General features: G+C 40.7%; 2 protein-coding genes across 7 annotated transcripts in view; one reads left to right on the forward strand and one right to left on the reverse strand.

Moving 5' to 3' along the window:
* ACACA (acetyl-CoA carboxylase alpha) overlaps positions 1–16,678 on the reverse strand; it is a 219,896-nt gene that overhangs the window by 196,457 nt on the left and 6,761 nt on the right. The gene's annotated exons all lie outside the window — the stretch shown is intronic.
* Positions 217–13,766, forward strand: LOC308568729 (uncharacterized protein C17orf78; the record flags this gene model as incomplete). The annotated part of the gene is made up of 7 exons (XM_081161974.1): positions 217–274; positions 1,288–1,374; positions 1,863–2,108; positions 7,387–7,506; positions 9,346–9,491; positions 10,198–10,413; positions 13,728–13,766. The coding sequence occupies 7 exons, from the start codon at positions 217–219 to the stop codon at positions 13,764–13,766; spliced, it is 912 nt and encodes a 303-aa protein (XP_081018100.1).

The following is a 16,678-nucleotide window of genomic DNA, read 5'->3' on the forward strand; positions in this document are numbered from 1 at the left end:
CTGAGTCAATGGTTAACAAGCAGACTTGGTCCTCTCTCCAATCAGCTCTATTCCTGGGTCTTCAGGAAATGGGGCAAAATAATTAGGGTGGAACCAGACTCTCCCAGGGTCAAACTTGGTTCCAGGGCAGTGAAAACACCTAGAGACAAAGCTATAAGGGACAGTGACAGATTAAGCAGCATACTCTCTCTGCAAGGAGCATGTACTCAAGCTGACATGGATACCATCTTGGTTTTCAGCCTAATCATTACATCCTATGATGCCAACAAGAAAGGTAAGTGCTTCTCTAGCCTAATAACCTGGAAAATACAAAGAGAGGCCTAGAAAATGTTTGGGGTCTATTCCAGCAGATAGAGATATAGCCAGTACTCAGTAGGCAATGCTTTCCAGTCATCCTATACATCCTCTTGCAGGACTGCAACTTACTCAACTCAGAGAGATTGTTGTGTTTCATGGCGAGAAGTCTTCAGAGAATGTGATGCATTCTTCTGTCCTGTTCATGTAACTAACATTCAGAGTCCTTCCATTGTTACATGGTTTTCTTTCCTGGAGGGTGCTGTCACAGTTTTAGTATTATCACCACCTAAGCCCCCAAATTCATAGCCCCTTGTAAGATGTTGTCTTCCATTCTAAAGTGTTACATCCAAATACGTGGGGAGGCTCTTGGGAGAGGAGAGCTATGAAAAGAGTGGTGTGTAGGTGAAATGGCACCATTTTCTGCTCTTTGATAACTTAATTTAAGACATGATTTTTCAAAGTGTCCTAAACATTTCATCTCTATAACCAGCACACCAGAGTTAAGGCCAAACAGTAGAATGTGCAGCAGTAACAAATTTAGCAAATAAAGAAAACTCACAATACCCTGTGAGTTATGTGCCAAAAAGCATAAATAACTATGACCTATGGTTCCATGGAAAACTGGAAAGATACCTTGTCCAAGGTTACACTTATACTTTCAAAAGTTTTAAAACAAGAAGGCAGATGGAACAGGAAGGAGAAGAGAGAATAATCAGTGTTTGAAGGAAAAGGTTAGTTAGTCTTTCATTAACTTCACTTAACTCCATTTTACCTCTTTTTCCCCTAAGGATAACAGGTTGGTATACACTTTTCTATATACTAGTCTAACTTCTCCTTGTATACACTTTAAAGTCTTTGAGGGGAGTTTTTATCTTACCAATTGCAAGTTTGATGAGAAGGAACTGCATTCTTTTGTGTCTCCCTCTCCAGTGCCTGGAATTCTAAACAGTAAATACCCAGTAAATCCTGACTTTTTTTTTTAACTTCCAGAATTCAGAGATAGCAGTTGCCAAGTGGAACAGCTCCCTGGGCTCTTTCCAAAGGGTGTGAGAAGCATCAAGGATGTGCTAATGCCAGGTACAGAATGAGCTCTCCCTTCCTGAAAAAAAATCACTTTGCCATTCCAGAAAATTTTTACTTTTAAAAGATGCCTGTCTCCCCCATTCCTAGACAGATCTCAAATACCCTATTTTAAAGATATATATTCCCCCCAAGAGGCTTTCTGGAAACCAATTTTTGAATTAACTGTTATCACCTAAGGCGTGGCTATATAAATCAGAAGGGGTGGAGAAAGAAGGAGGCAGCACTCAACCCTCTCGGCATGAGAGAAGACCATCTAAGAACATTTATCTGGGCTGAATTTACTGCTGTCACCTATCTTCATGGGACCATGGCAGGAAGGAAGAAAGGCAGGGTTGTATATTAAGTACCATACATGCTGAGGAAGAAATTAACCTAAAAAGAGCAGAAAGTACAGCAGTGGAATTTAAAGAGTCAATAAAGTAGTTTGGCCATTCAGATTAAGAACCAGGTTCCTTTATTCTCTCTGGCTTTTCTCTTTCCAGAAGCTCAGGCAGAAGCCAGCAGGTCCACCTTCATCCAAAATCTGACTGTGGCTACCCTGCAGTGCCTTGGCTCTGGGAGTGAAGTAAAAGTGAACCTTGTATATTCAGAGAAAAGGCCAAAGGTCAAGCATGCGCTAAAGAACCTGAGAGTCATTGCTGCTCCCCACAGAAACAACACTGCTTTCCCAAGCTGTCACCTAACCCCCACATCCAAGTTTCAGAATGGTTCTCTTCTAACTGGCAAAGGTGAGATTGGAAAATGAGATGGAGGTAGGCATGACTTTTACTTGATACCCCTGAACGCAGGTAGAGCAAGTAGCAGCTAGAGCCTGGAGAAAATGGACTATCCTCTCCTTGGACAAATCTATGTCCTCTCTGAGACTCAGTTTTCTAATCTCTAAGGGCCCTTCTAGTCCTGACATGCTGCAATTTCCGCATGATCTCCATTTCTGATGGGTCGTCTTTGACAACGGTTATTTGATTTTCTTTGACTGCACATGGTAAAATATTCAAATAACACAGTTCTACTGTGAAAAGTAAATCTCCCCTGTACTCCACTCTCTCAGTCATCCAGTACTCTATCCCTGAGGGAACCACTATTAACAACTTACTGAGTTTTCTTCCAGAGACACTCTAAGTATATATGAATGTATATATTTTAAAAACACAAATGGTAGCATACCATACACACTATTCAGTACCTTGCTTTTTTTGACTTAATGTATTTTATAGGTTGTTCCATATCAATATGTATAAATTTGTCTCACTCCTTGTAACAGTTGTACAGTATTACATTTTATGGCTGTACTATCACCAGTTCCCTATGGATGGATATTTGGGTTGTTTCCAATCTTTGCAAATACAAACAATGCTGCAAGCAATGACCTTATACATTCTTCTTTGTGTACCTGCAATTCATCAATAAGATAAATTCCAAGAAGCAGGACTGCTGCACCCAAAGTTTAATAGATATTGCTAAATTACCCTCCACAGCGGTTGTTCAGTTTTTCACTCCCACCCACACTGAAGATGCCTGTTCCCCCCAGTTGCTGAGCAATGGCTCTTGACCTCAGCCTTAAGTTTCTCTGCTTCTGTCCTTCCTTCTCCCGCCCATTCTTTCTGTTAAGTAGTTTATGATCAATAAATTGGTATTAGCAGTTCTACCTTGCATACAGGCAATTCCCTAGATGCTTCTGCTGCACTGCTGGAAAAATGGAATAAAACTTGACACTTTTAGAAAAAGTGGTGGTTCACAAGTAGAATAATAGGGAAAAAACTTTTAAAACTACAATCTGTTTAGAGGACTGGAGACTGGGAAATAAGTGGATAGTTTCTTGGGATGTGGCCCAGGTATAGTAAATTATGTATCCTCACATGACATGAATGTTTTCACTTCTTTATTATACTTTCTAAAATTCACATGGTGATAGTTTTTGTGTGTGTGGCGGGGCGGGGGGGACTCTTAAAAACTTAAAAGCCTCTGTCCTGGCCGGTTTAGCTCAGTGATTAGAGAGTTGGCCTGGGGACTGAAGGGTCCTGGGTTTGATTCCAGCCAAAGGCACGTACCTCGGTTGCAGGCTCAATCCCCAGCCCCAGTCAGGGCAAGTGCAGGAGGAAGCAATCAATGTGTCTCTCTCACATCAATGTTTCTCTCTTTCTCTCTCTCTCTCTCCCTTCCACTCTCTGAAAAGCTCTCTCTGAAAAGCAATGGGAAGAATATGCTTGGGTGATGATTAAAACAAACAAACAAACGAAAACCTTAAAAGCCTCTGACAGTATTTGGGAGCTTTCCGTCACTCAATGTTAGTGGAACTAGATTTACATTGTCCTAACTTGTGACACCCACCCCTTGAGTCAATTGTAGGTGTGACGGACAACAGTGAACTTAAGTCATTTTAGAGTCTAGAGCACTTTGTACAGGGTGAATCTTTCTTGGATATAGTGCTATGCAGTCCTGAACTCAGAGAAATTAAGGACAGTAGCTCTTAGAGATTTGGGACAAGGAAAACTTGGAGATTAAGGGGGAAGAGAGGTGCCAAAGATCAACTTGACCTAATTCAGCAATTTGCTTTGGGTTACCCTAGAATCCAGGGACGGAGGAAGAGTTTAAGCCAGCGATTTTCAATGGGAGTGCTGCAAGAATTTATAAATCATGTAGTACCTGATTATTTAGTCAGGGGCACTGACCTCTTTTCCCTTAGATTGTCAAATTAAAAAATGACAACAGTCAACACAATAGCAGCCATCCAGCCTGGCCAGGTGTGGCTCAGAGGTTGAGTGTCGACCTAGGATCCAGGAGATTGGGGTTCGATTCCCGGTCAGGGCACATGCCTGGGTTGCAGGCTTGATCCCCAGTCGGGGGCATGCAGGAGGCAGTCGATCAATGACTCTCTCATCAATGATGTTTCTCTCTCTCTCTCTCCCTCCTTTCCTCTCTCAGAAATCAATTTTTTTTTTTTTTTAAATAGCCATCTGGTGTGAATGAATCAAAATTATACCTATTTTTTGTCAGATCAGCAAAAAAAGCCTTTTTGGTGTGCTGCAGAATTTTAATAATTAGTTTGCCATGAGATGGAAAAGGCTGAAAATCACTGGTTTAATACCCTGTACTATTTGAGCTGTGCAAAGAGATTAAATGGATGTTTGTAGGTTACTTTGGGGACCTGATTACATCAGTCAAGATACATTTCTATGGAACAATGATGAATTGCAAACAACCAATTTATGAGTGGACTTTTGAAATATTGGCCCATTTATAAATTTGAAACTGCCTGTTCTGGACTTAAACTTACACTGAGTACTAGGAGGTGACAGACTCCAAGTAGGGTAGAAATAAAAATTAGGTAAATGGTCAAATTTATAAGGTCATAAAGAAATGCTCATTATAGGTGACATCAGTCTACACAGGAGGATATCCCAGAAACAGAAGATAGTTCCCGGAAATGTTCCCAGAGCAAAGTAGGAATGTGAAATTACAAGGATAAAATGTACTGCAGCACAGTCGGTCATCAGAAGATGTGAGTCGACATGCAATGTAGGAAAACGTAAGATGGAGACTACTGGTTACTGTTTATGGAATTTGGCCAAGGACAAGATCCTCTATTATAAATACTGTGTAATTTCTCATGAAAGAGGACTTACAGGACTTGATCACTTCTGATAAGGTTTACACCATCTAGTTCCTATTGCTTAGATTGTACAGGGTGCCCCCCCAAAAATGTATACACACTTTAACAGCTGATAGCTCAATTTTGAAAATGAAATGTATTTTAATAAACACTGTTTTTATAATTATTCAAAGTGTGTGTATACATTTTCGGGGGGACACCCTATATATTAATCAAGAAGCTTTCAATGATGCGTTAGGTTTCACAAGAACCCCTACATTTAGAAAGAGAAAAACATCCTATCTGATCCATTTGACAGACACATTCTCCTACGTAAATGTTTTTAATGTCACTTTAGTATATAGATTAGGCTCTTTGGAATTTGTTTGGTGTGAACTAATTCCTATGGTCTGTTTACTCCTTGTGAAACTGTGGGGATAGGAGAAATATTACACAAATGTTTATTCTGATATTAATGATCACCTTTGACAAGTTACTTAATCTCTCCAGTGCTCAGTTTCTATAGCTACAAATGAGGGATTTGACCAGATGGTCTAATTTCTACATATGTAAAGCAGAGGTTTGGTTCCAAAGTACAGAGGTTTGGTTCCAAAGCAGTATATAAGGCTTCTCAAATAGCCCTTTCACCTGCTAATATTATTACAGAATAATCTCTAAAACAGACTTCCATTTAAATATAATACACCTAATGCTCCCTATTTAAAATAAATTATTTTGTAATAAAGCAAAGCATCATCTCCTAAACTATCCATTTCATAAATCTGGATTTTTGTTTATCTTCTTGAAGTGGGGTATTCTTGCTGAAACATCCTTAGCCAAAGAAAAGCTAATATTGCAATTCCATCATCACTGGGAATGCAGAGCTGTGTTTACAAACGTGCTCCACCTTAATGCTCAGTTACCTAGCAGATGAGATCAAAAAGAGATGGATGGACATTAATTCAGAAACTAGGCAGAAATGAAAAGACATTGACAGATGAAGCCTATTAACATTGATGAGAGAAAAACTGATTTCCACTAGGGCCACTGTCTGTGTGGTTTGCATGCTCTCTCCAGTCAGCATGGGTTTTCCCCCATATTCTGGTTTCTTCTCACATCCCAAAGACATGCACGTTAGGTGAACTGGTGTGTCTACACTGCTCTGGTCTGAGTGTGGGTGGGTGTGAGTGTGCCCTGCAATGGAAGGGCTTCCTGCCCAGGGCTGGTCCCCATCTTGTACCCCAAGTTGCTGGGATAGGCTCCAGCCACTCTCGACTCTGAACTAGAATAAGCAGGTTAGAAAAGAATTATCTTGCTTGTTTTTATTAACTTTATTAAATGTATGTATAGCTCATATTATTTCAAAGTTTAATATTAGAAGTGTTTGGGGTCTTTAGAAGTTTGGTGATGTTTTTGTGACCAGAAATATGCCATAGGAACTTAACTCTTGTTTATATCAATCAGCCTATGGTAAAATCGATTTTGTTATATGTCATTTTGCCTTAAAGTCACAGTTTCCAAGAACCTAGCAACAACATTAGTGAGGACTCACTATGCTTTCCCAGGCATCTGCTTGGCTATTCCCCTCACCTCCTTTAAGTCTTGGCCCAATTCCCGCCTTCTCAGTGAAACCAGCCTATACTGTATGTTTCCAAACCACTGCCCACCCACACTCCAGACTGCTTCCTTACCTTCCTCTACTTTTTTTTTTGGTAGCCTTTATCCCTTTCTAACATACCATAAAATTTACTGTACTAACTGTGGTCTGCTTCCACCTACCCCCCTCAACCCTTCCTCCCCTTTAATTGTTCCCTTGATAGAATGTATCCAACTGATATATCCAAAGTACTGGAGCAGTCCCTGGCACATAATAGATATTCATTTTTAATTATTTGCTGAATGAATGAAATTGAGGAGTGCATGCAGCTGGGTGGTCTTCCCTTCTTCCAGCTCCCTTTGCTTTCCCCAGGCCCTCTCAGAATAGTTGACTTAGACTCCACCAGACAGACTTGCAGCAGTCATTAAGGCAAATTACGATATTTCATCTTCTTCCTTGGACTTTGGAGTCACCTTTTTTAAAGACGGAAACTTTGAACAGTGTTACGCCCTCCACCTTATTATTATTATGGCCTTAAGAATGATAGGCAAACAAGATATGGTCTACTCCTCCATTCTGATCCTACATTAGTCAAAGGCCTCAAAGGGATTTTAATCCATATCTCTTAATAGTATCTCTAGCTTCTTTTACCCTTGGCATTATTTGGTGCTCACACCCTAAACCTATGGACAGGTCAATGAGGCCATAGTGAGAAGTTAAATATCACCTGGGTAGAGGTAGGGTTTTTTTGTCAGGTAAAATCAAAGGCAGGGTAAAGTTTTCTCAGTTGTCCTTTAATTATTTCTTTCTTGTTTTATAGCTTTTTTACCAGGGATCTACCAATGTAAGGTCTATCCAGTGATGGTGGCTTCGTCAGAGATTTTTCGCACCACTACCACCTCCATAACTCCAGCGAATAAAAAAGGAGAGATAACTACAAGTATTGGTGATTTTTCTCGCACTTTGAAACAAGGTACAGAATATGTAGGGGTGAGACAAGAACAGAAAGAAAAACATTGTTAGCTCCAACATTAGTCTGGGTCTCCTAGGATTTTCCTGAAGGTTGAGAAGTTACACAGAGTTTACATTAGAAAATCGCTCCATTTCTTATGGAAAACATAGGTTTCTCTATAAAGAAGATCCCAGAAATGTTTGTAGTTTTACACTATAGTCACGCTTTGCATAATGTCATTTTGGTCAATAATGGACCTACCATATATACAACAGTGGTCTCATAAGAGTATAATGGAGCTGAAAATTTCCTATTGTCACATTGTAATATCATAGGGTAGTGCATTACTCACCTTTGTGGTGTTGCTGGTGTAAACAAACCTACTACACTGCCAGACATATAAAAGTAGAGCACATACAATTATGTACAGTAGATAATACTTGATAATAATAAATGCCTATGTTACTGCTTTATGTATTTATTATACTTTTTATCGTTATCTTAGTGTACTCTATTTATAAAAAAAGTTTGCTGTAAAACAGTATGCCCTGTTAAGCCAGCAGCAGCCTCATACATCCCATGTTTGCTGTGTCTCTTGACTATATCATTTTCTCATGTGCTTGATTTAATCTCAGATTGTTTTATAAATTGTGTGTAGCCTAAGTGTACAGTGTTTATAAAGTCTACAGTAGTGTACAGTAATGTCCTAGGCTTTCACATTCACTTACTACTCACTCACTGACTCACCCAGAGCAACTTCCAGTCCTGCAAGCTCCATTCATGGTAAGTGTCCTACACAGATGTACCACTTTTTATCTTTTGCACTGTATTTTTACTATACCTTTTCTATGTCTAGATACACAAATACCAATGTGTTACAATTGCCTACAGTATTCAGTACAGTAACATGCTATATAGGAGCAATATGCTATAACATATAGCTTAGGTGTATAGTAGCTATACCATCTAGGTTAGTATAAATGCACTCTATCATTTTCACTCAATGATGGAATTGTCTAATGATGCATTTCTTGCGATGTATCCCCATTGTTAAGGGGCACATGACTGTATTAGTAATGCTTTACGTCCACATAAGTGAGCTCTTCTTATAGCCAGATTTGGGGACAGACTAAAAGTATTCATGTGGTAGGTAATTCAAACCATTGCAGATATAGATAGATGACATTTACACACTAAGCAACCATTGCAGTGATGACAACAACCAAGTGCATGTTTTGTGTGCACTGTTTTTAGAAACAGCCTTTCCTAAACTGTCCTGGACTCAAATTCTGTAATATTCTAGTTTGGGCTACATCCTAGTTCCTACCAGGAGAAAAATAAATATGAGACTAGTAATAACAAGATGCATATTAAGCCATTTGTCCCTAAATTTGGCTTATGAGCCAGAAGTAATTCACCTTTGTTCCTCCTATGCCCCACTAAAGCCACAAGGAGCACAGGAGGTGCTTTTCTAGGTAGAGAGCTTGAGAGGGCTGCTGATGGAAGATGAGTTTAGAAGCCCTTGTGCACCCCTACCCCTTTTCCTTCCAAGGGGGCAGTGTAGGAATCGGTCATACCTGATCATGGAAAACTCCAAATCTCAGGGAAGGTGACTCACTGGGAAGAGGCTGCAAAGGAGTTTAGAGCAGAGCCCGTGGTGCCCACCCCACTCCTGTCTCTACGTCTGAACTGGAAATTCGGCCTCTGCCTCTGAATCAAGCTGGACCCCTCCTAGTCATGTGAGCCAGGAGAACTTCGAATCAGAGGGTCAATCTCTTCCCTCTCTCAAATTCTCTTTCTCCCTCTTGTATTCCTCTCTCCTTTTAGACACAGATGAAAACCTAGAGAAGAGGAAGAAATGGAGCACTGTGGTCAAATTTCTGATTGCTATCACTCTGTTGCTCAGTGCAATTGCCATTACAGTGTTTGTCATTTTTGGAGTCCCATGTCCTGTAAGTTTGCTGATATACTGGGTCCTTGGGCTTGATCTATAAAAATCTCCTTTTCCAGAGGCAGGTTGGCATAATTAGAAAAGCAAAGCCCAGCCAGGTGTGGCTCAGTGATTGAGTGTCGACCTAGGATCCAGACGATTGGGATTCGATTCCCGGTCAGGGCACATGTCCGGGTTGCGGGCTCGATCCCCAGTGGGGGACGTGCAGGAGGCAGCTGATCAATGACTCATCATTGATGTTTCTATCTCTCTCTCTTTCCCTCTCCTTTCCTCTCTCTGAAATCAATAAAGACATATTTATAATAAAAAACAAAAACAAAACAACAAACCTTGAAAAAAAGAAAAAGCACAGACTTTGGAGTTTGGACAGACCTGCCACTCACACTCACTAGCTGAGTGGCTTTGAGAAAGTTGCTGGACTTGTCCAACCTCAGTTACCTCATCTTTAAAATGGGACTAATGATATTTGCCTCTTACAGTGGTTACGAAGGTTAACTGAGATCCTGTATTATAGGTGGTCCTATAGCTGGCACATAGGAGGTCCTTGCTAAATGCGAGTTCCTTTCCTCTGCTGTACTTGTATATTCTCTAGGGAGGACAGAGCCAACAGGACAGAATATTTTCTTTAGAAGAGATGATTTTCTTTAAGTGGCCTAACATGAGGTTTAGAAGATAATGAAATGCGTACCAACGACCTGAAGTTAATACCAGTCATTTTCTCCCCTCAGTGTCAATGCCTGAGAGCCAGAGAGCTATGCCAGTGCCGGGGACTGTGGAAAAGGCAAAGGACGGGAGGTCAGCAACCTGAGGCAGCCGAATCCCAGCCTGACTCTCAGCCAGTGAAGGAAAGTGTTCTCTCTATGGCCTGTGTCATTTGCCCGGAGAAAATGGGGCTAACATATAAGTGCTGGGACATAGGAAGCTGCTTTGGTTATGAAGCAAATGTGGGTAATTGTTTTATGTGTTGGGAAATAGGCAGGTATTGGTTGGTACTGCTGTTCTCTTAACGTCAGCCCAGCCAGAACACAGTGAAAATACAGATTTCTGGGCCCCAGATATAATGAATCAGAATGAATCAGGAACTTTTAACATGCTCCCTAAGTAAAGGTGAATTTACTGTAAAATTAATGAAGCTTAGCTTCAGGAACCATGGGACCTTATATACAATTTTGCATTTTTAAAATTTGTATTCTTTTTCTTTAAAAATGCTCCCCCAAAACTATTAGAGCTTCAGAGCCCACAACTATGTATCCATCCCTGCCCCTAGGTAACTCTTACATAGGCCAAAGTTTAGGAGCCACTACACTTGAACACAGTTTGATATTTGGCAACACAGCTCCTTTCCTCCCTACACTTAGGTTTCCTGATAGGATTATAAATTCATCTTGCCCTTTGGTGTCTAAAACAGACACTGGTTCAGCACACCTGCTTTAAATCCCGTTTCCCCACGAGGAGAGGACTCAGCCTTTGAAGACTGGCAACTGATGGGTGCCTTCTCCTCAACACCTGCAAGACCCACTACGGCAAACAGACAAGGTCCAAAGAATTGTAGGTTGCACACTGAGTGCACCGTGCTGATACGTTCCCTGTGTAAGCAAAGTAACTTTTCCTAGAAGTACTGGGAAACAAACAGGCAAAATGATGTGTACTCGGAATTATGCCGGGTTTTGTACTTAGCTCTCTCTTTGATGGTACATAAACACCTATTTGCATCCTTCTTTATCTTTCCTATTTCCTTTCAATCTCCAGGTTGGAGAAAATGCTCCCAACGCAAGCTCAAAGCAAGTTGCCGGGATCACTGTTCTCCACCAGACATACTTCTAAAAAGTTCTGCTCTGCTTCACATACCGCGTGGCGGGTACGACGCTGCCCTCTCCCTGTTATTAATCACGATGGGCAGATTCTTGCCAGTTCTACACTCACATCTTCAGCAGGAACATTACAATTGAACAGTAATGCCAGGTAGAGCCTGGGCTTAGCAATCAGTTACCCTCATGCCACTGGTGCTGACTGAGTCACAAGTCTCTGAGATTCGCTTTGTACTTCCACAAAAAATGGGTATCTTCTCATCCCATCTAATGAAAACAGAAAGTCTTCCCTCTGGGCACTGTGAATGGACTGACTGACAAAAGGTTTAAACACAGCCTCCAAAGAAAGGGTCAGAGCAGCCACAAGGGTGGCACAGTTCACCAACTCCTGTCATCTTCATGGCTGACTTCACGCTCACTGGCTGTCAGCTGGCTTAGGGAGGTGGTCCTGTGTCCCCAAGGCTGACAGCCGTCGGGTTTATGATTTCCCTCTGCCACCACAAGCAGCATGAGCACGCTGGTGGAGGGAATGGGAATGTAAGCATGCCAAATGTCCTCCTCAGGAAGCCCCGAGGGGCTCAGAGGCTGCAGATCAACAGGACCCAGGTGAGGTCTCCGGACAGGATTGGGTCTGACATATCCCACCACAGAGCGAGCAGCGAGCACTCTGAACAAGGACACCAGAGTAAAATGATTATCATGATCTTCCTCATGGAGGCACAGCTCTTAGTCAAGTCTGACCTGCTGAAGTAAGAGTTTGGTAGGAAAGTGGAAAGAGCTGATGCTAAAGGAGGGTTTAGGTAAGAAAGGGAACGGTGGAGGGATAAAATTGTCATCCTGCCTCCTTTCATAAGGGGCTGAAGCCATTCCATTGTCTGTGGTAAAACGTGCCTGTTTCTAACTAACTGTTTTCTTAGTTCTCTGGTAAAAACCATACACAAATCGTAGCTGTCTTTCTTTCACTTCAAGTACTGTCTAAAAAAGAGTGATCCTCAAAACTGTACCAGCATAAGCCCTGAATTAATTTTCAAGCTGAGCCTGAAAGAGGTGGAACAGAGAGAAAGCATGGGTGATGGCAGTTTCCAAGGAAGCCCTGGAGACCCTCTAGGCGTCCTAAAGCCTCACAGAGCCTTGAAGAGGACAGAGCACTGGGGCTTGCATTTGGATGAATGAGTATATTACCTGCACCCTTCCACCGATTCACATCACTCCCCTTCATCCTGCCACCTGTGGTTCAGTCTGACCATGAAATGGGGGGCGGGAGGCTTGTTCCTTCCCAAGACCAAGAGGGAGGGTGATTAAAAGCATTCTATGCTTAGGGTCTAGGACGGATGCCTACATTCATAGCCCCCATTCCCAGCCTCATCCACCACAGAATGTCCTTTAATCAAGAAACATGAGATTTTTCAGGACATGAAACCTGGCGCAAAGTCTACATTCATTAATGCTTCTGCAAGAGTATAATTTGGATAACATTTATAGTTACTTTCTTTACAGAAATTCACTGATGGGATCAAAATCATTTATTTTGCTTTGGGGACAACTTGTTTCCCCTGACAAAGCAAGGTCCCTCTGAGGATTTTCTGACTCCCTAATCAGTTAATCATTTTGAATCCCATAGGCTCTTAACAGTGGAGATCTTTGAAAACTAAGAGATGGATGGGAGAGATAGCAGAGGGGAAGGGAGAATTCCCATGTGGAGTTCGGGATGGGCACCTCAGTCTGCAGATCACTTCACAGCAGGACACAATTCTCCCTGTCACCACTACAGAGTAAGTTATAGTCTCAACTTGATAAAACACTGTTTCTATGGAGTGCCAACTATTCCTCTGAGGAGTAGTTGGCAAGGTTTTTATTGCAAAGTCTTTCTCATTAAGTTACCACCCTATGTTTTTCAATTATTAAAGCACATTCTCATTATAACAATTTTTAGAAAATACTGGAAAAGCTAAAGAATAAAAGAAAAAAAATATACCTAATCCTTTCTCCCAGAGACAACCACTGTTAACACTTTGATGCACCACTTTATAGACATTATAACTACATATCCTTATACATAAAAATACACATATGTTACACAAATAACATCATACTCTTCATATAATTTTAAAGCTGCCGCCCCCCCCCCCCCGTGGCTAACACATTACTACCGTATTTCTAGTTAGCCCAAGTATCGTGTTTTTTTCAAGTCTTAAGAGTAGAAAGGACCGGAAGTCACTCTACCTTTTCTAGGGGTCTAAATTATCCCAATACTTTTTGATAGCTCCAAAGATTAAGGTAGGAAGCTGCTTAGGGGCAGAGAAGGCACATTCACAGAAATTTCCCATTTAAACTTTTGAAGGTATCGCTGAATGACTGTGTGTGTATGTGTGTTAAAGCATGCCTTGTTCAATATAAATTTAAAATATACAATAATTTTATATCTGTTTTGCCACCTCTTCTCTTTTTAGATATACCTGTGTTCTCGAAAAACCAAAGTGGACCTCTGAAAGGTCTCAGTAGGCCATTAGCATCCCTCCTTTTCTGTGCACCCAGGCTGGTGCAAGAGGTTACTAATCACAGAGGGACCTAAGGTGGCTCTAGCCCTAATTGTTCTCCCCCTCTCCGCCGCCCCTCTTGTTGTTTTGGAGCCTCTTTAAGCACTCCCCAGCAGATTCTTACCTGGAGCACTTCTCCTATGTGTGCATCCAGAACCAGCCGTTTTCCAAGGAAGACTTGCTATAAGTACTTATGGCTAGGTGCTAGGAACCCTTTTTTTTTTTTTTGCCCTGCACAGGTTGAGTCTTATGGCTCCTCCTCCCCTCACACTCTGATCCTCCCTCCACTCCTCCTCTCCACCCTCAGAAAGGATTCAGTTTTGAGTTCATACAATGGCCCCCATGTTGCCCTGAGTTGCCATTGATCTTTTTATGTATACTTCCTAGTTCCTGTGCTTGAAGGTTGTAATGTGTTCTCTACATCTACATGTGTATATCTCTATATTACTTTGTATCCAACAAAGCACTATGTTCATAGTAGACGTTCAAAAAATGTTGGTAACATCACACTACTAGGGTATCATAACTGACTTTCCAGGAGAAAATGAAGTAACTTTTGTTCTTATATCAAAGCTGCTATTGGTTAAACCAATGAAGGTGGATGCAAACCAATGAAGGGCCATCCTATAATTGTTGGTAACACTTGAATTCATCTCTCTAGACTTATATGCTTTTCTCTCATACTTTTTTAAATGTTGTTTTTTTAATTTTTATTCCTTTTTTAAAATCCTCACCTGAGGATATGTTTTATTGATTTTAGGGGGAGAGGAAAGAAAGAAACATTGATGTGAGAGAGAAACATCGATCGGTTGCCTCCTGTATGTGCCTCGATGGGACAGAACCTGCAACCTAGGTATGTGCCCTGACCAGGAACTGAACCCGCAAACTTTTTGGTGTACAGGACAATGCTTCAACCATCTGAGCCCTGTCATTGTTGTTCTTAAGTGCATTTTCCTGCTTACTAGTGAAGCTGAGCATCTTTCCATATTTCTCTATCTCATCTTTCTCTTCTTTCTTTGTATTCCAACACTTTTCTTTTTCCTTTCCTTCTTTCTTTCCCTTATTTAGTGACTTGACTTGTCAGTAACCCAATACTAAAAATTTCCCTTAATTTTCATTCCCAGGGAACTTAGATCCATGTCTATATTTAAGTTTCAGGCCCTAAATGCCTTTTTTCTTCTACCTCACCTCCTTCAGGGGGTGCAGTGTAGCAACAGGCAGGCGCTGGTTGGGCTGTAATTTACTTTCACCAGACTCTTGTGAATTTGCGCCACCTGGTGGTTGAAGTTGCTAACTTCATCCTCTGAAAAAAGTGGGCAAAAATAATTACTAAATGTCAAATAAACAAATGAAAAGCCTGTATAACTGCCCTAAAGGAAGAAAAATCATTCATAACAGCCAAATTTTTCCCTTATTTTTATGTTATTTTCTAAAACTTAAAATAGGATGAAGAAGGATATGTTCAGAGGTGTAGGGCCATGGTCTCTATAAAATAAGATGATGTCCAGAAGACTCTCTCAGGATTTACTCAGGTCACTATTGCTCCCTTCTGCACTAAAAAAGAAGAATAAACAGTGCAGACTATAGGGTAAAGTCCTAATTGCCCTCTACTCTAGAAGAACCAAACATTCACCAGAAGAAACACTGACTATGAAGACATAAGTTATATACACAATAATATCAGATAGCAGTTTAACTTATTTATAATATAATAAATTTTCTTAGACACGTATATGTCTAGGACATAGGCCAAGGAGTAGAATTCATTGTTCAACTTTGCTAAATCACATATGGTTCTCCAAAGGGGTTGTACTAAATACATTGCCCCAGCAGCAAAGAGTCTCTATTTATTCCACACCCTCCTTAACTTGAAAATCTCAGACTAAAATTTTTGCCAATCTGATAGCTATAAAGTAGTATGTAATTGTTGTTAAGTGCATTTTCCTGCTTACTAGTGAAATTGAGCATCTTTCCATATATTCACTTGCTTCAGGTTTTCTCTTGCTTGCTTATAACCTCTCCCTTTTTTCCTACTGGGTTGTTCGTTGTTTTTTAATTGAGTTGTACAGTCTTGTATTCCTGGCTCTACACCGTTGTCCCTCTCTGTATCCATGTGTTCTGCATCCACAGATTCAACCAACTGTGGTTAGAAAGTATTGTTTTTAAAATGTTATTAGCACATTGTTATTGACATGTACTATGTTGTTAGGCCTACAACATAGTTCTGTTTTGTGGGACTTTTAGACCTAAGTGTCAATAGCTTTTTAAATGTAGCCATAGAAGACAATATGAAAAGAGATTCTTGGAAGCAATGGGACTCCCAGAGCTTTAGAGCCTGAAAGTTGTCCATTTATGGGTATAGCTGCATGTTGAGGAATATTATATTAGAAATACACTGTAGACTGCAACATGTTTCACAAAGGATTAGTATTTAGGAATACAGTAGTCCCCCTTATCCATGTAGGATGTGTTCCAAGACATCGGTGGATGCCTGAAACCGCAGATAGTACTAAACCCTATATATATACTATATTTGTTTTTTCCTCTACATACATATGATAAAGTTTAATTTATAAATTAGGTACAGTAAGAGATTAGCAACAATAACTACTAATAAATATAACAATTATAAAAATATACTGTAATTAAAGTTATGTAAATGTGATCTCTCCCCCCCTCCCCCAACTGGGAGATGCTGGAAAAAGGGACAAGTCATATCCCATGAGAGACAGAGTGAAATGGGGCGAGATTTCATCATAGCATGCAATTTAAAACATGAATTGTTTATTTCTGGAATTTTCCACTTAATATTTTCGGACCATGATGATCACCGGTAATTGAAACCATGAAAAGCAAAACCACAG

The sequence above is a fragment of the Miniopterus schreibersii genome (assembly GCF_964146895.1).
Source record: "Miniopterus schreibersii genome assembly, chromosome: 16".
Lineage (NCBI taxonomy): Eukaryota > Metazoa > Chordata > Mammalia > Chiroptera > Miniopteridae > Miniopterus > Miniopterus schreibersii.